The sequence below is a fragment of the Anolis sagrei genome, chromosome 1 (assembly GCF_037176765.1).
Source record: "Anolis sagrei isolate rAnoSag1 chromosome 1, rAnoSag1.mat, whole genome shotgun sequence".
In the NCBI taxonomy this organism is placed as follows: domain Eukaryota; kingdom Metazoa; phylum Chordata; class Lepidosauria; order Squamata; family Dactyloidae; genus Anolis; species Anolis sagrei.
Genome location: NC_090021.1, coordinates 322,348,027 through 322,371,836, shown reverse-complemented (window position 1 = coordinate 322,371,836; position 23,810 = coordinate 322,348,027). Strand labels below are relative to the sequence as shown.

Genomic DNA, 23,810 nt, shown 5'->3' with positions numbered 1-23,810 from the left:
GCCTAAAAGATTACTGAAACGCCTGTTCATTTTTCCATATAACTATCCTATAATTCCAAGATGTAAGAAAGCTTTAGTGGGATATTGATGTTAACTCAATAACTGGCTTTGCTCACCATCACAAACTGGAGTCCTAAGAGGCCAGAAGTTCACAACAACACTCTAGACAGAATCCAGGTTAGTTGACAAAATAGTAAGGACTCTCAGTCCCTCTGTCTAAAAGACAATTTTGATGGCCGCAGAGTCAGGATCCTGAAGTACGACATACACTGTACTTCAACTTTCAGAACAAAATCTATACTGTTCAACTTGTTCTCTGGTCCTTCATATTGCACAGAAAGCCACTTCTATACACCATCCTTATCTATGCACATGTAAGAGGAACAGTTGAGTATGTTCAACCTAAATAAGAATCATAGAATCATAGAATCATAGAATCAAAGAGTTGGAAGAGACCTCATGGGCCATCCAGTCCAACCCCCTGCCAAGAAGCAGGAATATTGCATTCAAATCACCCCTGACAGATGGCCATCCAGCCTCTGCTTAAAAGCTTCCAAAGAAGGAGCCTCCACCACACTCCGGGGCAGAGAGTTCCACTGCTGAACGGCTCTCACAGTCAGGAAGTTCTTCCTAATGTTCAGATGGCAGGTCACATGATTTTCTGAAGGTCTGTCACACTGAAAATGGAGGAAGCTTGTCCCAGAGAACAGAACCTCATAATTCAGATTATGAGGAAGGAGATTTTGACTAAACAGTTTGAAGAACTGTTCAACAGTAGAATGATGATGAACTTTCCTTTATTGAGGTTAATAAACATGAATAGATGGCCATTTGTGAGAGGTGTACTGTAGGGTTTTTGATGATTCAAGCAGTTTTGGGGGGTTTAAATTGATTGGTTTGTTTAATTCTATTTTAATAGTTGTATGTTGTGGATTTTAAACTGAACTGGTTTTTTATTGTGTGACACTTTGCATCACATTTGAGGTAAAAGCGGGATAAAAATTATAATAACAATTCTTGGGATGTAGATTCAAGCATTGGCAGGAGGTTGAACTAGATTGTCCTTGGGATTCCTTCCAACTGTACAATTCTATGATTCTAGGTTTGTTTTTTTTTCAATTTTAAGAATTACATTTATATAGTATACCCTCAGTCCTCTCCAAAACCAATCAGAAGAAGAAAAGCAAAGACAAAAATCTAAAACATAATAAACACAAGACAGTATAAACTATAGATTTTTTTTAAAAAGCAACAACAAATAATTTTAGTTCTGTGGCTACAGAGGCAGTAAACCATGAGGAGCAAAATGCAAATTGGAATACAACAGAGGAAAGTCACACACCACTCTGAATATTCTCCTTTTCTCTGATTTTGGAAGCCAAGCATCATCAGACCTGGCTACAATTTGGATAATACATTGCTAGATCTTCAGGAAGGGCTAGAAAGGTGTCTTGCCTGAAGCCCTTGAAGTGCCCCTGCCAAACCAAGGTGGGCTAGATTGAACAAACTCTAAATATAAGGCAGTGTCAAGTGTTCTAAAATGTCAGAAGTTGTTGGCTCATAAGATATTTACCACTTTATCTGCACTTATCCTCCTAAAGTTGAGCTTTCAGAAAGAGGGGGAAGACTCTTGAAGAATTCTCATCTGGTCAGATCTGAAATGGAAGGGCCTTATTCTAACTCAGTTTGTGGTTTGGGTGAAATTAACCCCTGTTGATGGAAAGGAGAATATTTTACACAGATCATTTAAACCATTGTTTAGCTGTTGAGATTTTTGCTAAAAGCTGTTTAGAGTCACCTACAGGCTGAGAAAGGTGGTCTACAAATATAGTAAGTAAATAAATAGTAAATAGAAGTTATTTTTAATGCATGGAAAGGAGAAAGAATTAATTTTTGTTTGTTTTAACGGATTCCAGCACCATTAGCCTTTGGCTGAAAGGGATATGTCCAATAGAGATTTCCAGTTCATGAAGACATAAACTTTACTTTTTTGTAATTTACAAAACCAAATATGAAACAAAACCTCTCAAATCCATATGAATCTACTAATTTCTCAAGCTGTTTTGGGGTGTTTAAAAAAAGTCAGTATATACAGTATTACCAACGACAAATACATTAGGTGGATTTTTATTTCCATTCCAGGATTTACATTATCTCAAAGACATCAAGCACTGCCACAAGTTCCACAGCATGAACCAAAAATTACCTTTGGAATGATCAAATGCTCAGGTGTTTCAGCATAAGAAAGATCAAGTTAAGAGATATCGCTGTTTAACTGAAATGAGATTGGGAATGTTTGCATTTATGAAAGCCAAAGATAGAGCTCACCTTTTGGCTCAAAAAGCTACTTGTTTTATAGTTGTCTATGATGTTACTTATTCAAGCACTGCATGAGATAAAAGCAGGTACTGAATTACTTTTCAATTAGGTATATACTGCTTTTTGAACCCAGAACAAAAGCAATCAGGAAAATGTCCACATACAGCCCACACAAAGGGGGGGAGAGTATCCGAAGAGGAGCAATTTAACAGCATAATCATGTCTACATACATATAGGCATAAGTGTGTATATATTACTTCATTACTTAATTCATGAGAGTCAGCATAATGTAGCAGTTTGAGCACTGGACTAAGACTATGGAGCACAGAGTTTGAATCTCATTCATGGAAAACCATTGGATAATCTTAAGCATACTCTTTCATTCTTGGAGAAAGACAAAAGCAAGCTCCTCTGAACAAATCCTGTGCCCCAAAAACACAGTAGGGTTAGAATTAGTATAAGTCGTAAATAACTTGAAGGCACAGAGTATCAACAACTGATGTAGCAGTGCAATCCGATATGTATCTACTTAGGTATTCAACAAAACATGAGCCCAAAGGCTTATATCTTCCTTGTAAAGTATAGCGCAATGATGGATCCTTTGGATGTTGTTGGGCTACAGCTCAGATCGCTTCTAATCAATATAGCCAACAGTGGGTTGCAATCAAACCACCTGTGTTGGACCATTTGTTCTCTATTCTCACAGCATGAGACTACAGCCTTGACCACATGCTGGGTCATGTTTGATGTGCCTATTGTGCAAGTATCTGTTTACACCAGGAAGCAAATCAACAAGCCAATGTTGCAGCTAATGAAACCATGAATTTCTGTCTGTACGTGTCTTGAGGCAATACTAAAGTTTATGCCAGCCACAAAAGACCAAATGAGAACACAATTTTATGAAAACATGGCAATCACCGCAGCCTTAATATGTACAGTAGCTCACTGCATACACATCTTGTATAATATGAAGCACCTCTGATACCAAAAACAAATGTTTCCCCTAGCCTGTACACACATAGACTAAAGCACAGAGCAGCCTCTAGTTTCAATTTGAAGAAATGAAAAAACAAAATGTATTTAATTACCTTGTAAATAAGTAAAGATGACCATGTTGACCGCAACAGAATTTTCAAATAAATCATAACTAAATACTGTATTATCATTATAAGCCCAACTCAAGGTGACCAAAGATTATACAAGCTTTCACATTTCTTGAGAACTTTTCATCCAGGAGGGTGGAAAATAGAATAAAAAAGAAGAGGGAATGGAGAGGAGATGGTTTGGAGACAGAACCTACATTCAACTGCAGTGAAAATTTAGACAGGTGCTGGAAATAATTCACATTAGCTAGATTTTCACTACAGAATCTTCCAGCCGGTATGGCCGAGGCATTATCATCATCATCATCATTATCATCATCATTTAATTACTTATTAATCGCCCTCCATCCAAGATGCTCTAGGTGATTTACAAGATAAAATTGTAAAGGATAAAAATAAATATATACAGATATTGATAAAATTAACAAAGATCAAAAGCTCTAGTAAAAAGCCAAGTCTTAAGTGGTAGGGTAAAAGGCCATAACTCACGAATGGCTCTCATATAGGGCGGCAAGGAATTCCACAAGGAAGGGGCAGAAATAGAAAAAGCTCTGCGTCTGGTCCTTTCCAGGTGCACTTCTCATTATGGAGATTGTAGTCTGAAAACTACTTTTTCCAAGCTCTAATCATCATCATCATCATCTTTATTTATACCCCGCTACCATCTTCCCGAAGGGGACTCGGGGCGGCTAACATGAGGCCAAGCCCAAAACATACAATACAGCAAAATAAAATACAAAACAACAGAAAACTTACATCACAACAAAATACATAAACTAACAAAATAAAATAAATGGTGCAAAATAACATAATAAAAGTCGAACACACAGGGCGGACCGAATGCACAAGATAAAATGATAAAACCCTGGATGAGATAGGAATAGAAAAAGTGTATTTGTAAGGGAGGAGCCAAGAAGGAGGAACAATGGGGTTAGGCCTTCATTAAGGACAGGGAAAAGTGCATCATGAGGACAACTGTAGATGGAAACACACAAAAACAGGTTAAATGGTCACTTTCCAAAGGCACATTGGAAGAGCCAAGTTTTTAGATCTTTCTTAAAGGCTGCTAGGATGCGGGCTTGCCTAATCTCTTGTGTATCTTACTAACAGGAAGACATTTTTCTCAAAGAAGTGACCTTCCAAGAAACTGCATGTCAAAGTAATGGAAGTAGTACAATATGAAGCACACAGGTCATCATATCTCAATCTGCTCCGCTGCCCATATGGTAGCCTGAAATCCACATCCAAATCCACATCATCCCCCACACATCACAATCATTGTACCAATTGGGAAAGAGTGGCACATACTCTCCACTGCCAGAGATAAGTGTGGGCTTTGGAACCAGGAATGCTTCATAAACAGTCTTACGTCAAGTGCCAGGGAAGGTGCTGTCTTTCTGATAAAGATCAGGTAGTGTTAGTATATAATCATCTTTGGAAAGAAGTATTTTAAGGTAAGATTAATACTTATTATTGAATACCATAATACCGTAACCTAGAAATATGTTCCACTTTGGGATACTGAAAATGTAGAACCATCCTTTGCAATGACTACTTTCTGTTTCCTTGGAAACAGCAGACTCAGAAACAAAATGTTTAAAACATCTGATAAGATATATGCCCATGAATTGTTTCTTCACAACTCCTATTGATTTCAGAATCTCCATGACAAATGCACTGAAATCGTCATTTTCAATAAGACATTGTCTCTCTATTCTTTATCTATTGCTTTTATGTTATGAAACTAACTATCAAACATATTCACCAAAACATCATTTTAAATAGATAGAAAATTATGAAAATCTGGAGAAATAAGATTACCAACAAATTGTCAATTTGATACATATAGATTCACCTTTTCACCTAAAGGAAAATTGTACAAAATTGTAGAAAAATAGGACAGAAGCTGAAACAGGAGCTACTGGTGATGTCTGGGTGATTTGTGGTAGACTCCCACCTGTCTAAGAAAAACAACTGAAAAGCATTCTCCCTTCTAAACTAAGCTTTCTAAACCATAATGAAGATTTGTGTGAAATAAGTTATTTTGTCTTAAATAAAATGTTTAGAAAAAGAATCATAGAACCACAGAGTTGGAAGAGACCACATGGGCCATCCAGTCCAATCCCCTGCTATGAGGAAAGGTGCAATCAAAATATCCCTGACAGATGGCCATCCAGACTCTGCTTAAAAGCCTCCAAGGAAGGAGCTTCCACCACACTCTGAAGCAGAGAATTCCACTGCTGGACAGCTCTTACAGTCAGGAAGTTCTTCCTAATGTTCAGGTGGAATGACCTTTCCTATAATTTGAAGCCATTGCTCCAAGTCCTAGTCTCCAGAGCAGCAGAAAACAGGTCTGCTCCCTCCTCCTTATGACATCCTTTCAAATATGTATATATGGTGACCATGACTCCTCTCATCCTTCTCTACTGCAGGCTAAATATGGCTGCTCTTCATAGGGCATGCTTTCCAAGCCTTTGATCATTTTAGTTGCCCTCCTCTGGACATGTTCCAGAAAGAAATCACACCTATTTCATGGGACTAGAACCTGGTTACCCCAAAACTAATGCTTCATAATCTACTATTAACTCCAACTCCTATCCTGTCTCAGTATTATCAGTTTACTACATTTATATACCACTCTGCAAAAACATAAAATGTCTAACAACATAAAAGACATGCAAAAATTGGAGAAGAAACAGAAATGGCAATCTAAACATTATGGTCACTGTAGGATGCAGTCCACAAATGGGGGAAAACAAATGATAGTTTATTTGAGATAAACCAGTGGAAGGTGACTTTGTTTATAATGGGAACTATACTCCACAAAAAGGTGTTTCTACTTGTAAAAAAGGAGCACGGTCCTTCTTTTAAAGACATGTTTTTTCAACTCCCCAAATTTTTGATGTTGCCTCATGGCTGCTGTTAATTACATTGATACATGACCAGGAAATTCACAACACAACAATGTCTCACAACAGAATAAGCCACCTTTGTGGAGATGGGAAGAATGGAGCAAGGGTGCTATTTTCAGCAGCAGGTCTGTGCTGCACATGTCACTCTGGCCTCCGTGGGATTCAAACTGAAGTGATTACTCTAGCCAGCTACAAGCTAGACAGAGGTTGACTCATAGGAAATGGCTGTGAGTGCAGCATTTCTACTGGAAATTCACAAGCGGTTAATGACAGAAGGTGAAATTGGACATCCCATCAAAATGTCTGGGATAAAGATAGAAGGCCTGGGCTTCAGACCAAGAAACAGATATCCCAATTATGAAATGCACTCCCCCAGACATGTGGCCTGGTTCATCATTCTTTCGACAACAGGCTTCTTCTTTTCCCAGATCAGTAAATCATTTTAACCATGCCAGGTTGGTTTGTTTTTAACTGTCTGTTAAGATCTCCATGCCTCCTAGATTTTTCAAATTTGTGATGGTTTCAACTATTATTATTTTTCACATTTAAAAAATACAGATTTTTTTCTGTGTCTTTTTAATTGATTTTTTAATTGAGGGGTAGTATGAAAATATCTATAGGAAATTTAGGGAATCAATAAATGTTTAAAATCATAGCAATTAAAGAGCTGAAGAACTAAAATTGAATGTACTAGTTTCAAACAAGAGGCATCAACTAAAAAAAATGCTTGGGAGAAAATGTACAAATGTATTTCTTGGATGAGCTGTTTCCTACCCTACCAGTGTATATTTTTCCCATTAACAATTATTTTCATTTTCAGCTAAATGTGTGACTATGCCTTCAGATTTCTGCATACTCAGTGTCTGTAAATAACAAGAGAAAACAATCATTCTGTCAAAATTAGGCTAGAAAACACAGTATGTTACCAGAATCTTAAAACGATACTCCTAATTAGAAAGAAATTCTTACTAGCAGATAATCCTGGATTCTCTAGAGCAGAGTTTTCTAAACTATGTATCAAAACATAATATATGTGTGTCTACTGCAGTGTGTTGGTGTGTTGAGCAAACATACTGAGAAATGACAAAAATCTTGGAGATATATATTATTATCTCACAAATCATATACATACATATACATATACATATACATATATATATATATATATATGGTTTTCATAAGATATGTTGTGTCCCCATACATTTCATTATTATAATTTATGTATGTGTCCATATCTCCTATAAGGAGTTTGTTTAACCTTTGATTTGCTAATAAAACTGAATCACTGTACCACAAAATTTATTTATTATTTATTTATTTACTATATTTGCATACCGCCCTTCTCAGACCACAAGCGACTCAAGGCGATTTACAGAAGCAACAATTCAATGCCCAACAACACCATAAAAACATTAGCATACAATATAATGATGCATGACTAAAAATTCTGTCCCCAATATGAAACATTCAGAAAGCTCTGTTCTAGGGGCTGATACTTGTGTGTGTGTGTGTGTGTGTGTGTGTGCAAAAGATGGCAGAAGGCAGTCCCCCTTGTCTTGCTAAGCTGTGCATGTATGTATGTATACATGTTTCTAGTACTTCAAAACAGCAACATATAAGTAAAGACTAAGTAAAAACCTGGCAAATGGCCTGACTATATTTTAGGAGATCCAAAATTAGATGGGTTCTTTAATAATAATAATAATAATAATAATAATAATAATAATGACAACAACTTTGTTACATCCCGCCACCATCTCCCCAAAGGGACTCGGGGCGGCTTACATGAGGACCAAGCCCAGCATAAACAAGAGTTACAAAGTAACATGTTTAAAACATACAACATATAACAGTAAAATATTATTAAAACAATAAAATCAAAATAATAAAAACATCTTTAAAAACCTCAATTGTAACCAGTAGTAGGAAAAAGTGGTCATGTTCAGGATTGATCGGGCAGGGCAAGGGCTTGTACAACACAAAGCTGTAGGGCCGGGCCAGAAGTAAAGTGCCGGGAAATGAAAACTATAATCTAGGGTTGGGCAGAAATGACAATCCATTCAGATCAGAAATCTCTAAAAGAGGTGCCTGTGTGATCCTTTGACTTCTTAGCAAGGAATGACTGACGCAACCACAGGAAGGGCAAGACAGGGTACACGTCTGTAGTGAGTTTTAGTATCACTTTAAAATCCGGAGGATCAGGAAAATGAAGTGAAGAGGACTACTGAGACCCGGCAAATTCAGTGCCAATTTATACCTCTGTCTGGAGTAACAAAGAGTCAAAGGGTGACCCTTTTCATTACACTTACATTTGAAACAATTTCTCCTCTGAGATGTTTTGTCCTTCAGATCTTCATAACCCTGTTAAAGTTTCTTTAAAGCTTTTCTGCACAGTCTTATTCAACACCATAAAAACAGGTCTGCTTCATATGCAAAAGACAATGTTATCTTCCACCTTTAACACACAGCTTTTTCAGTTCTAGCTCTCCAAGGTGCTGAACAGCCTCACCTACTGGTGGAGAAGATGGTGGCAAAGCATGTACCGTAACCATGAAGCTTTCTATGTATTATTAATCCTCTCCTAGCACTTTTTAGTGTGCAAAGTGCTTTATAGTAAGTAGCTCATTCATAAATCATGGCTTGCTAGATTTCAATCAGACACATATTTTCCCCTTAGACCAAGCTACTCAGTTAGAGAAAAGAAAAACCCTCTAAAGCAGCATGCTCATGGAGCATGCGTGAAACCAAGATTTTGAATGAAAAAATAAATATTGGGAATAAAGTGATTATGAATCAGGCAATATGTTATAAGTTGAAACATGATTGATTTGTACTAAAATATCTGTACTCACAATTAAGCTTTTTTAATGTCAGGAGCCACTTGAGAAACTGCAAGTCACTTCCGGTGTGAGAGAATTGGCCATCTGCAAGGACGTTGCACAGGGGACACCCAAATGTTTTGATGTTTTACCATCCTTGTTGGAGGCTTCTCTCATATCTCCGCATGGGGAGCTAGACTTGACAGAGGGAGCTCATCCACGCTCTCCCTGGATTCAAACCTCTGACCTGTTGGTCTTCAGTCCTGCCGGCACAAGTGTTTAACCCATTGTGCCACCAGGGGCTCCACAGTTAAGCTAGAATTTGATTTTCATAGTAATAACAGGATATTACAGAAAAACCTTTTCCTTAGGAATTTATTGTTGATTTATTTCACGGGATAAGTTTTACTCCATACACCCAGTCCTTCCTTATTGATATTATATACTACTCAAAAATCCATGTTAATTTTTTTAAAGAATTAAAGCAAGAAAAAGAAAAGCAAAGTGTTTTTTCATTATCTTTTAAGTTTCACAAGAGAGACTAAATACTAATGTCTATTAGGCAAACATTCAATGCCGGCATAACATAACAAACAAATCAAATCATAAACAAACTCAAAAATAACAAACTTAGATATTTAAATATATAAATCAAACATTTAGAACATGTTTACTACTAGATCTAATGATAGAAAACACTCAAAACATTTAAATAAAAAGGCATTTACAAGTCAACTGGGCTGAGGTGGTGTCCAAGTCAGAGTGATTAAGGTGCTGGCCGAAGAAAATTATTATAGGACCTATAGGGGTCTAGTTACCATCCCCCTCCCACACTCGCCTCCCCATAATATCCACCCCCATTCTTTATGCCCTCCCAGAGATTCCCAGATCCTCACAATTAAGGAGTCCTCTGAATACTGTTTAAGGACAGCAATGCAACCCAGCTTTTCATTTGGGGGGGGGGGGGGTATAAACTGTGTTATAAGGTTCTTTGGGAGGCAGATGGGGGGTGTTTTTTCTCGTGATGGTAAGGTGTCTCTAACCATGTTGGTAAAAGTCCTATAGTGCCAAGATCTTATTGATTGGCTTAACATAGTTGGATTGCAAAGCAGGCTCTGGGTCTAGTGCTGGCTGTTTTATCTGCTGCTGGCGTCAGGTGAGATAGCACAGCTGTGGGGGCCATGCCCAGTATGTTTGGAAAGGCTGGCCCCAGGCAGGAGTTCTAAGGTAGAGTTCTCACCCTCTGGCTGTTTCTTGAAGGCATGCACACACATACAAATGAGACATCCACCATCATCAACAGCCCTGCTCATGTCTTGCAGACTCAGGGCCATAACTTCCTTGATTCAGTCCATTCATCTGTCTTCTGTGTTCCTTTTTTTCTTAATGTTCAACTTTCTTCAGTAATTATTGAAAGACTGCTATTATTTTCTGCTAGTACTATGGTACGTTGGTGTCATCTGCATAAATTATGTTACCTCCTCCACCTTAGCTTGCTCAACACAAGTATTGCAGCTTTTATACATTCCATGTCTTGCTTTACTAGCTTCCTCTGATTCATGCCTCTCGCATTCTAGATTCCTATAATATGTATTGTGCAGCTTCAGACTTTTCACCTTTGGGCATGTCAGCAGCTGAACATCTTTAAGTCCATGACACGTATTTATCCTCTGCTGTACCCCACTAGCTTGTTGAGTGCCTTCCAACCTGGAAGTGTCATCTTCCCCCAGTAACTCTTGTTTTGTTTGAAACTCTCTCATCATAGAGTTTTCATGGTAAAAGACATACAAAACAGGGGTTACAGCATCTCCTTCTGCACAGTACTAACAAATGTTAGCTGTGATGCCACAGCTGTTGTCTCCGAGAGATCCTCAGTGTGACTGCCTCTGCTGAGTAGCTGTTTGCCACATTCGTCTGACTCCTCAGCAAAAGCCTATCTGACATGAAACAGCCTACCAGCAACATGGCTAACATCAGCATAGCCTCTTGCCTCACAGGAGCACAAAATCCCACCACCAGAGATAGGTATAACTGCTTTAAAAAAACAGGTCATGACCATGGTTTCCTAGCTAACAGATATGAACTACAGTGATAGAAGCTGAATTAGAAAATAAAGAGCAGAGATAAAGAAGATCTCAGATCTAGATTGCCTGAAAGAAAAGATCATTCCCAGTTTGTTTCCAAACAAAATTCAAAGCGTAGGTTCAGAACACTCTAGGCCCAGGCTTATATAAGATGGTCTAGCAACTGAAATCACTATCGGAGACCTTTTCACATCTGTTCTCACCTGTGGAAGTAAAGTTCCTGGCAACATTTTCTACGATTGTGCCCCCATTATGAAACACCCTCCACAGGGAGGTCTACCAGGAACATTTATCATTATCTTGTCCATTCAGGCTTTTGACTGGTAATTTTTTTTTTCACATATCTATTGGTGCTGGACTGTTGTTTTTCATTTTGTTTTGTTTCCTTTTGCAACTGCTTTTAATATTATTATTACTTTGGCCATTGTTTTAATTGCTACTTTTGGAGTGTATTTCCATGAAATACTGTTTTTACACTATTTTCTAATATTTTATAATCTTCTTTTTATTTTGTAATGGGGAAAATCAGTACATAAATCAGTCTAATACATGAGTCAGTCTTCCTTCAATTAATTGAATCAATAGTCACAAAGCAGCCACTTTTTGGACACATGAAATAAAGTATTTAAACTGTCCTTTAATTCAATGGTACAAAATTATTTAGTGTTATGCAAACAGCAGAAATTGGCCTCAGACTGCCACCTACCCTCACCCACAATCCATCTTCAGCATAGTTATTCATCTTGAATAGACTACTGCAACATGCTCTATGTGGGGTTGCCTTTGAAGACTGTTTGGAAACTTCAAGTTGTCCAATGGGCAGCAGCCAAATTCCTTACTGGATCGGCTTACAGAGAGCATACAACCCCCCTACTGAATCAGCTCCACTGGCTGCCAGTCTGCTACTGAGCACAATTCAAAGTGCTGGCTTTAGTCTATAAAGCCCTAAATGATTCCAGCCCAGCTTACCTGTCAGAATGCTTCTACCTTTATGATCCAGTTAGAGCGCTAAGATCGGCCGGGGAGGTCCTGCTCTCAGTCCCAACACCTTCACAGGCGCAATTGGTGGGGATGAGAAACAGGGTCTTCTCGGCAGTGGCTCCTCAGTTGTGGAGATGAGATCAGCCTCCTCCCTCTTGATATTCAGGAAATAGCTTAAAGCTTGGCTATGAAAGCAAGCATTCAACGAATGATAGCAATGCTCAGACAGATAAAGGAAATCACAGGATTGATGCAATGTCTAAATGTTTTATGCTCTGCCTGATGTTTTGTATAGTTTTTAATAGTTTTAATTTATAGTTATATGTTGCTTTATATGTTTGTGAGGCACTGAATTTTTTCGCCATTTATTACGTTTGAACCATCCCAGGGGTGAGAAAAGCGGTATAGAAATGCAATAAATAAATAATAAAATAAATAGTTGCAAGAAAGAAACAAGATATAGCCTGATTTGTGGAGTTTGTTATGCCTAAACCTAAGGGGAAACTAGTTAGTTTCCCCTTCAATATCTTAGAAACAAACCAGGATAATGAATTGATTTGATTTCATTTTAAAACTCTGCCTTCCATTTTCTGATATTATTTATATCACAAAGTAACCTATCTGAAATAAGTGATCTAACAGAAAAGTTAGCTGTGGTTCGTATCCCACTCTTATGGCATTTATATTTAATCTGACTGTGCCCTCTACTGACTTGAAAGCTGCAACTGCAGCAGCTAACTGAACAAAGAGCACTTTTTAAAAATAAAATAATTGTAATGGTTATTTTTCCAAGACATTGAATAGTTCGCAAAGGCTGTTTAACATGCAGAGAGGCTCATACTCTACAGACTAATATTTTTGAAGCTCTAGCATACAACAACCAATGTTCCCACCTGAGCTCATTAATTTCCATCAACAATGCACTTTCTCTTCTGATCCGCAGACTCATAGTATATTTTTGACTCTTCTTTGAGAAGACTAAAATTAATATGTACTGCTCACTAGAACTTACTAGACCCTCAATTTTCTTTTTTTTTTAAAGAGGTCGAGGACTTTATTTCAAGAGAGAAGTTTGTGTATTATTTAATGGTGTGGCTGCAAATAAGTTATATTTTAACTAGAAATTGTACCTCTGAGCAATTGAAGATGACTTAAAGAAGGCTTGAAAGCAGTATATTTGAAAAGGATTTAAGAATTTCAGTAGATGACAAGTTAAACATGAAGCAACCAGGCCCGTAGCCAGGATTTCGTTTCGGGGGGGGCTAAAAAATTTTCAGGGGGGGTTTCGGGGGGGCTGAGTTTCGGGGGGGCTGAGTCTGAGTGAAAGAGGGTCTAGCCTAGCAAACCTTTTGTATCATTACCCCAATACCCCCATACATATGGGATATATTGAGAATGGTGATCAAATCATGATATTAATAAACATAACAGTTTAAATAATGCACCAGTAAGGCCTTTTCGCGAACCACCATGAGAATTTCGGGGGGGGCTGAAGCCCCCCGAGCCCCCCCCCCCCCCCCTGGCTACATGCCTGGAAGCAACAGTGTGATTCAGGGGCCAAAAAAGGCAATGTACGTAATTCTAGCCAGTATCAACAGGTTTACATTATTCTAACCTTTTTCAATGTAAATGTGCTTACATATCCTTCCAATAATTTTTATCGCCGCCCTGAGTCGCCTTTGGGCTGAAATGGGTGGGATAAAAATGTCATAAATAATAATAATAAAGAGAGTAGAATAATAAATGTAATAAAAATAATAATAGACTAAAATGGAAATGTAATAATAATGATAGAGTAAAATAATAAACGTAATAAAGTATGAATAATACAATAAAAGAATGTAAATGTAATAATAGAGTAAAATAATAAATGTAATGATGATAATAATAATAATACCAGAATAAAATAATAAGTAACTTTGACTCAAGTATAAGCCGGGGGGGGGCTTTTTCAACCTAAAAAAAGGGCTGAAAAACTCGGCTTATACTCAAGTATACAGTGTTCCATCACTTATCATGGGGGTTCCGTTCCAGGACGACCCACGATAAGTGAAACTCCGAGACGTCATATTAATTTTAATATTTATACATTATTTTATACACTTTATATATTGTTTTCTTACCCATGCTTCCTTACCCGCCTCCCGGCCCATCCCAAGGGCACTGCCTGCCTCCCTGGCCTTCACAGAGCCTCCGGAGCTATACAGGCAGCAGCAGTCCAGGGAGGCAGGCCTTCCCTGCCGCACCTCAGCTCGTGGCACTTCTGGGATTCCTGGCCTACACTGTAAATAAATATTTAACATTTTATATTTTTATTAATATTTTTAAAAACCCACAAAACAGTGAGTCCGCTAAAAGTGAACCATGAAGTAGTGAAGGAATACTGTATACGGTGATCAGTATGTGCTAGGTGAGGGACCCGAGGCATAAAACGGAGGACAAGGGAACTTTTTATGTATTGCTGCTCTGTAGCCAAAGTATTACACTACATCTATTGATAATAAGGCATCACCTTGTTTTTCCATAATGATGTTGAGAAATTGATTTTTGTGGCTTGTATTCTCATTATTCTCCCTCCTTAGTCAATTAACTTATTGCAAAGTGGCATATGAAAGCAAAACTTATGCCAGCTAAAGGGGGGAAAAGATACATATTGTTGCAAGTGTTTTATACTTCAGATCTTTTTTGCAAAAATGAAAAATGAGACATTACGGACAGCAAAGCACATAAGTCACTTGCTGATGTGAAGAACTGGAATTAACAGCAGGACACCTCAGAAGCCTTCCAATAAAATTGTACAGTGCATATCAAACATCATTACAACTAACCTAAGAATCATCTAAGTACTTTAATTACAAGGATAACTTATGAACAGTCATTTGAAATCAGTACAAAGAAAGCAGTTCAGGAAAATTACAACTCATAATAGGTCACGGGAAATCAAAACCATATCAGAAGGTCTGTGTCGCTCTGGGTGGTTGGTTTTTGCTTTATCTTTTTTAGTAATTTCTTCATCTCTGGCATTCAAGGTTCCATTGTTTTGACACATACATATAATACACCTTGAAGCTGACAAGGTTTAATGTTATTTGCAGAGTGAAGAGCTATATGATTTGAAAGAAGTCAGAGACAGAAAATAACTCATTGGATCATAGAATCATAGATTTGGAAGAGACTTCATGGGCCATCCAGTCCAACCCCCTGCCAAGAAGCAGGAAATTTTCATTCAAAACACCCCAGACAGATGGCCATCCAGCCTCTGTTTAAAAGCCTTCAAAGAAAAAGCAACCACTACAGTTCGGGGCAGAGAGTTCCACTGCTGAACAGCTCTCACAGTCAGGAAGTTCTTCCTAATGTCCAGATGGAATCTCCTTTCTTGTAGTTTGAAGCCACTTAGGTCCAATTATTCAGAGTGTGAAGTAAGGAAGGTCAGTTGGATGGTAAAAGTTCACAGTAGCAGATACTGAATCCAGAGCTTTTCCAGTTACAGATCTCAAGTAATGAGCACAGAAAGGATTTCTCCATTCTAGCCAACTGTGTTAAATATCTGTAGAAAAGATTTTTGCTAAAACCGGGACAGGAAAGCAGTTTCCAGAACATCTCCCAAGGAGCATCTGAGGCAGGCCTTTTCCCCTGAAGTTCTGCGCCATCCAGCATTATCCATTCCCCTTTCTCTACAAAGGATGTGATTGAACAATTGCTTTTCCCAGCAGCATCAGAATGTCCAGTCAGCTTTGTTCCCAACCGATGCTTCCTACCTCAGGAAGGCTTACATTAAGTATACAATTGGCGGGGACGAGAGAGAGGGCCTTTTCAGGGATTGCCCTCAGCTATGGAACTCCCTCCCTGGCAAGATTAGATCAGCCTCCTCCCTCCTGTCCTTCAGAAAGATGGTAAAAATTTGGCTGTGGGATCAAGCCTTTGGAACAACGCAATAAGGTAACAACATCTCTTCTGATTTGAGATGGTTTAAATAATTCATTTTAGAAGTGGAGATGACTGGTTTTAATGTTTATATATACTGTTTATATATTTATATTCCGGCATTGAATATTAGCCGTATTTATGTTATGATCTGCCATAGTCCCCTTCGGGGTGAGAAGGGCAGAATATAAATGTTTTAAATAAATAAATACTAGATCAAGCCCCAGTAAAGGAGCATTCTAGTCAGTATCACAGCTGGGGATCAGCTTTGCTCCTCCTGTGCCTTCCCCAACCAAGAAAAACAAAGGCAGAGCACAATAGATGGAGACACTTTCTTAAGGAGCATTTGACAGACGAGGAAAATGCAGCTAAAACAAATGATGATGATAACAACAACAACAACAACCACCACAATTTATTTGTAAACCACCCTATCTTCCCAATAGGCTCTGGGTGGTTTCCAACATATAAGGCAAACATTCAATGCCAACGAGAAGACATATAAACAAAATTACATCAAAACAAAGAGAAGAAGTGCCAGCTGCAAAGTTTCACTATTATCTCCCTTCTCCTTTCTCTGTGGCCCCTTCCACCCAGCTGCATAAAATCCACATTGAATTGGAGTATATGACAGTGGACTCAAACTGTGAAGCAGATATTGTGGATTATCTGCCTTGGTATTCTGGGAAGGACGAAAGCCTCACAGGAGATTAGAGAGGGAGATATGGTAGACAAATCTGGACTGAAGCCCAGAGGTTCTCCATCCCTATCATAAAGCTATGGGGAGATTTTTTGTGAATTAAAGTAGTTTGATTCTGTGAGTCAAAGCATTACTGGTCCACATGGAACAGATTTGATTCTATACAATGAACCCTGACATTTTTACATCTGATGATATCTGGTCATAGCACTTGGGATTATACAACACTTGCAAATCATGCCACTACGGTCACATACTATGACTCTGATTTGATTCCACCTTGTTCTTACAGAAGTCAGCAGTGCTGGACTAATATTTAAGGAAAGCTTCTGATTCTTTACATTGGATCTGCTTCAGTTGCCTGAGAAGTAATAGAAGGCTTAGCTATTGCAATGTATGCTTCTTTTTGAATCAGACTGCCTGATAAGGGAATTAAAGTCATGAAATCGCTGTGACACAGAAAGACAAGAATAGCAAAATCCTAAAATAATCTTCCGCTCCAACTGTAGGGTCTACATATGTCGGGCATTTCAAAGATGCCAGGGTTGTTTTTACACTCTTTTCCTGTGGAAGAAAATATTATTGAGAGAATGTGTTGTTGAAGGCTTTCATGGCCAGAATCACTGGGTTGCTGTGAGTTTTCCTGTATGTCCATGTTCCAGAAGCATTCTCTCCTGATGTTTCACCCACATCTATGGCAGACATTCTCAGAGATTGTGAGGTCTGTATTATTATTTTTTTATTTTGTCAGGAGCGACTTGAGAGACTGCAAGTCGCTTCTGGTATGAGAGAATTGGCCGTCTGCAAGGACGTTACCCAGGGGACACCCAGATGATTTTGATGTTTTTATCATCCTTGAGGTCTGTTGAAAACTAGTTTCCAACCAATTATTGCGAGAGCTGAGGTTCATATTATGCTCTTCATTTTTTCTTCCCTGTATTCTTTCATATCAATAAACAATATCACAAGATGTAATTCTAACAAATAGCTCCTTAAGTACAGTTTAAACTCTATTTAAACAGTTCCAGGCTGTGTCCTCTTTCTAAGCATAGAAAAAGCCCAGAACTTTTGATGTATGAGGCAGAAAATCCAATTGGTTCCCCTCTCCACACAGTAGTAGTAATACAATAATAATCTATGTAATTCATCATTCGCTGTTCTTTAAAAGGTACATCTAGATATGTTGCTTAAAGTGGGGCAGCTCATCCTGCCTAGTCAGAGAGCTGACTCTTCTTGGGGAAAAACACTATGGAATCACTGGGAACACTAGCAACTAGGCTCACTGCAGGGGACTGAGAGGAAAAATTCAACCACCAACTAGAAATCCAGCAAAAGAGTAGAGAAAACACCACTGTGTCATCAAGCTCCACATAAATCGGAAAATGAAATCACAGCTGGATACTGAATACACTTCTGGGCTCAAGGAGGATGTTGTAAAAAGGGATAAAAGGGGCAGCAAAAACACTAATAAAGGGAATTACACATTTCCTTATTCATTAAGTCAAGACCCTGAGCTTAACTAGTGAAAACAGTCGTGTTTTAAAGCAAAACTCTTCTTATCTGTGCATACAGCAGGGTTGCCCAAGACATGATGCCATCTGAGAAAACCAAAGGGTTGTGGCCAGTCTCAGGCTAGTTCTACACTGCCCTAAAATCCAGTTTCAGAATTTGTTTAGCTGCATTGATCTGGATTATAGGGTAGTGTAGACAGTTCAATGTAATGAATCCACATTCTAAAACTGGATTATAGGGCATTATAGATCCAGCCTCATTTCTTACAGAAAAGCCAAGCGGACTGGCAAGATCTTTCTTCAATATGGGCAATAAAACAGCATCTTCTTCAATACCTTTTCTCCACCAGATGTAACTATAGTAGTCAAATCAAATCAACTTTCTTTATATCCCGTCCCATCTCCCATTAGGGACTCGGAGCGGCGTACAACATAAATGGCAGCCATTCGGTGCCATACAATTCACAGTGAAAATACAAATACATAATAAATTAAATGCAAATAATTAATCTTAACTAAACATGAAAACAAATCAATAAAACAAACATAACAAAAGCGATTAAAAGTAGGTTAAAAACTCAATTAGTAAATTAAAACCATAGGCTTTTACAGGGGTTAGGGTCACAGAACCCACACACAAATTGGAAAAAATGCAAAGTTTTAAAAATGCGTGAATCATAGGTAATTAATTACATGATAAGGCACGAGTAATTAATCACCAATCTAACTTAACCTTACCAGAATCAGCATTTTTGAGTGAAATGTCAGGGCTTATCAGGATCTTTCCTTGGGAAGGCTATATTACCCGCTCTTCCTATATTGGAAACATGTATATGCAGCCTAATTATCTGGTTCTCTCTTAATACTCACGCAGGGTATTGCTTAGCTAATCAGAGGTTTTGCTCTTATCTTTTTGTTTAGCACTCCAGCGTCTAGTGCATACTCCACTTTTAGGATACACCTTACTACCTGCCATCAGATGTCCATAATAGACTAATTCATAGGGTGACCTAAGGTCTTTTTTGTGGGTTTTGTTGGCATTCTTTAAAAGATTATTTGGAATTCCTCCCAGATTTGAACTTCAAACAAACTTCTCCCTTATTTTACAGAAGGCAGAAAATGAATTTTAGGCTCTGTATTCTACTATCTACATGGGTACACACATTTATTTAACGACATATAAACATTTTAAAGATATATGCACAAATTGAGATGTTGCCAACTAAAATTTCTCTGGCCTATAACAATCTGCCAACATCAACAGCATCACAAATACTGAACTTGGATTCTTCTATATACCAGTAGTTTCCTACAACCACTCACATTTTCCTGAAATATAAGAACTGCCCAGATGTTCAAGATTCATTTTCACAATAAAGCCATAAAAGTTGTTTGCTACAACACTGAATTATGACTGGATGTAGCATTAGAATTCAGAAGAATTGGTGCTTGTCCCTATACTCACCATTTAATGGAGTTGTTTCACATGCAGTACACTACCCTGAACAATAGATGAATGTGTCAGGACTCGGTTTCCTGGCCTTGGATGGTGGCGCAAGAAACCAGATTCCTGACATGGAGAACCGATAAGGATTTGCAGCTGGTGGCCTTGGGAAGGGCAGTTGGTGGTTTGGCGGGGAATATTGAGCGGGATCCTCAGTCGGCGGGAAGAGGGGATTCGAATGTGGGGGAGGGTATATAAGGGTTGGCTTGCGTCTGTATGCCAATCCTGGCTTTCATTGTGTATGTGTATCCAGTAGTAAAAGTTTCCTGATTGATTACGGATTGGCGTCCTGTGTCTTTTCTGGGAGCGGCTGCTGTGAACTTACATGAATGTCTCCACCTTTCTGCCATAAAAGAGCTGGTGACATAGAAAATGATTCACAGAGGTACATCAAAGACTTTTATAATTCAATGATACCTCATTTGTTCTTTGCCATATAAAAACATTCAGCTGTTTTTTATGAAACAGAGTGCAATAAAAATATGTTATGTAAAGCATTACCTTGACAGTTTTATCCATAGACACAGAAAGCAACAAATGGCTCCACTTCTGAAGAGGGCACCATCGGACTGCATTAACTGGACCACTGTGTTCAGACATCTGAAACACCAGATTCTTCGGAATTTCACTAACTCCATATTTGGATCCTAAATATGGCATCATATACTGAGAAACTTGAATGGATATTCTATCTCCTGCTGTCTCCGTTTTGGTTGCACAACTTGCACTATCTCTACAGTCTTCATCTTCATGAGGAACTGAACTATTACTTTGTCTCATTCTTTTAGGAATATATGGCCTCAGGCCCTGTATAGGAACATCATTGTCATCACGGGTCCTCTTTGATGAAAAGCTCTCATTTCCAGAAAGCACATTAGGTTCCAATATTGAGGTTCCTGGTTGTTTATTATTCTTACTTGTTATTTTCAAATCAACAGGACAAAATTTCCTGGGATAATCTGTTAGCTGATGCTTTTTATTGCTCTGTAGATTCTGTAGAAAAATATCTTCATTACAGATGTTCTTTCTGGAGCCGCCAGTTCCTTTCATTGAATGGGCTTTATTCTCACAAACTGTATATAGTTCACTACAGTACTGAATGGCACTCTCTGTAGAATCTGTCAAGTTTGTTTCACTAATAGCAGCATCTTCAGACTTCTCAGCCTCTGATTCAGTATCTGAATCATCATAAGCAACAAGTGAGTTCATCAAGTCAGCTATAATACAAATTTCCAACTTCTGTCTTTAGAGTCTTCGCAAACTAGAATCTAGTTCATGTCATATGCAGTAAACCACATCTACAATGAAAGTAACGAACAAATTAGGAAAATATGAATTATTTGACCTTTTAATTAAATAAATATTTTTGACTTACATTTTTTACTATTTACAAACAGCTATACAACTCAACCTCAGAATTCAGTAGTGAAACGTTAAGCCTTTTAACAAGTGACTGTCAGACATGTAACCAATATTGAGTTTACAATACAAGGCTGTAAATACTAACCTGACCTACTAACCTTCTCCAAAAAAAACTACTAACCTTCTCCAAAAAGTTGCACAAAGTACTTAGCCAACTCTGGCAAAAAATGCTGGTGCTGGACCAAACTATAGAAATTGGTATAACTCTGTGCCTAAAGAAACAGTGGGCAAATCTACACTGTAGTGCCTTGCCCCAAAACAAAAGCTGCAAGCTGTTACTGAGCCAGGAGTGAATAGCAGAAACACTGACCTGTGAAATTCTGACATACAGATGATCCTCCTTATCCATGAGTTTTTTTTTTTTGATTGTCTGTTTGTTTGCGGGGGGGGGGGGGCTTGATCCAAAAAGCAACCCTTTTTATTTAAGGGGCATGATTTTATTGTGCCATTGCATATAATGGGCCTTGGGAATCCATATATTTATTGGGTATCCTGAGAACAAACCCCAGCTGCTACTATGGGCCCTTCCACACAGCCATATAACCCAGAGGCAGAAAATCTCACAATATCTGCTTTGAACTGGGTTATCCAAGCCAACACTACAATATATCCCAGTTCAAAGCAGAAAATGTAAGATTTTCTTCAGCTGTGGAAGGGGCTCAAAAGCCCACTATGGGCCCTTCCACAAAGCCATATAACCCAGAATATCAAGGCAGAAAATCCCGCGATATCTGCTTTGAATGGGTTATCTGAGTCCACACTGCCATATATTCCAATTCAAAGCAGATAATGTAGGATTTTTATTCCGTTGTGTGGAAAAGGTCTATATTTACTTAGCAACAACCCTGTATTTATGTGGATGAAGTATATCTGCATGTTCCCGTTAATTTAGCTTTCTAAATTGCAAATACATGGCCATGTGTGACCAGAAAAGAATAAAGTAACTCAAATCAAAGTGCATGATAGTATCAATATAAAGGAAGCAGAAAAGTCAATTCAAGACTGTGTTGGGAAACGTTATCATTGTTTTAATGGCAACCAGATACAAATGCAGCTTATTTATTTATTTTGTATCAAAAGCATTGCATAAATTGGTATAAACACATGGTCAATTCCATCTGCAATACATAACTATTAAAAATATTTTTGCCACGAAACAGCAAAACTGGGTGCATCTGCACTGCACAATTAATGCAGTTTGGCATCACTTTATCTGTTGTGTAATTGTGAGAGTTTTGCCAGGTCTTTAGCTTTCTCTGTCCAAGAGTGCATTTACCCAAGGGTGTATTTACAACAGGAATGGGCAAACTTGGGCCCTCCAGGTGATTTGGACTTCAACTCCCACAATTCCTAACAACCTATCGGCTGTTAGGAATTGTGGGAGTTGACGTCCTAAACACCTGGAGGGCCAAGTTTGCCCATGCCTCATCTACACTGTAGAACTAATGCAGTTTGACACTTTAATACCATGGCTCAATGTTATGGAATCCTGGGAGTTGTAGTTGCACCAAGCATTTAGCTCAGTGGTCCTCAACCTGGGGTCCCCAGATTTTTTTTATTTGTCGTGTCAGGACAACCAGTCAAATTATATTACATTTGTAACAGAACAAAGGAAAAAAAAAAGACAAAATACAAAATTGTGAGTTTGGTAGTTGATTAAATGTCCTTTGACCAATATCTGGCCACTTGGAGTGCTTCCGGTGTTGCTGCAAGAAGGTCCTCCATCGTGCATGTGGCAGGGCTCAGGGTGCATTGCAGCAGGTGGTCAGTGGTTTGCTCTTCTCCGCACTCGCATATTGAGGATTCCACTTTGTAGCCCCATTTCTGAAGGTTGGCTCTGCATCTTGTGGTGTCAGAACGCAGTCTGTTCAGTGCCTTCCAAGTCACCCAGTCCTCTGTGTGCGCAGGGGGGAGTCTCTCATTTGGTATCAGCCCCAGATGTTTTTGGCCTACAACTCCCAGAAATCCCAGCCAGTTTAGCAGCTGTTAGGATTTCTGGGAGTTGAAGGCCAAAAACATCTGGGGACCCCAGGTTGAGAACCACTGATCATTGCTTTTTCCTGCTAAAGATAGCTGGGAATTCATCCAACTACAGCACCCAGGATTCCACAACATTGAGCCATGGCATGAAAGTGGTGCAAAACTGCACTAATTCTACAGTGGGGATGCACCCTTGGAATACTCCATCTCACACAGGGCCTCAGAAGCACCTCTTACCTGTGGAGAAGGCTGAATATAAACCTTAACACAACAGAAGCAGAAAACGAATGCTGCTGCGTGTATGACCTATGAGGTGGGGGACTCATTTCACGGTAACACTGACGCAACTCGTCTCTGGCATGAGAATAGTGGGTCCATCCCTCATAGAGGTCCCCCCGGAAACTCAGCCGATGTCTTACAGTTCCCTCTCACGCACCGCCTTCCCCTATGACTTACTATTGCAGAGTGAGTTCCTTCTTGCCGCAGATGTGAGCTGTGGTCTGGCTGACTGTCCTCTCCTTGTCGTCGTCGCTATCGGTTCCGGGTGAGG

General features: G+C 38.7%; 1 protein-coding gene across 2 annotated transcripts in view; it reads right to left on the bottom strand.

Moving 5' to 3' along the window:
* The window catches only part of WDR25 (WD repeat domain 25), a 115,759-nt gene extending 91,961 nt beyond the window's left edge, over nucleotides 1-23,798 (bottom strand). The window contains exons 1-2 of one of the 2 annotated variants that reach the window (XM_067462992.1): nucleotides 23,717-23,798; nucleotides 20,360-21,156 (exon numbers count right to left, since the gene is read on the bottom strand). In XM_067462992.1, the coding sequence (XP_067319093.1) occupies nucleotides 20,360-21,067 (708 nt within the window). In that variant the 5' untranslated portion in view covers nucleotides 21,068-21,156; nucleotides 23,717-23,798. Of the gene's footprint in view, nucleotides 1-20,359; nucleotides 21,157-23,497; nucleotides 23,652-23,716 lie in introns of those variants that run through there. The other variant, XM_060755354.2, reaches the window with a different exon arrangement.
* Between the last annotated feature and the right edge of the window lie 12 nt (nucleotides 23,799-23,810).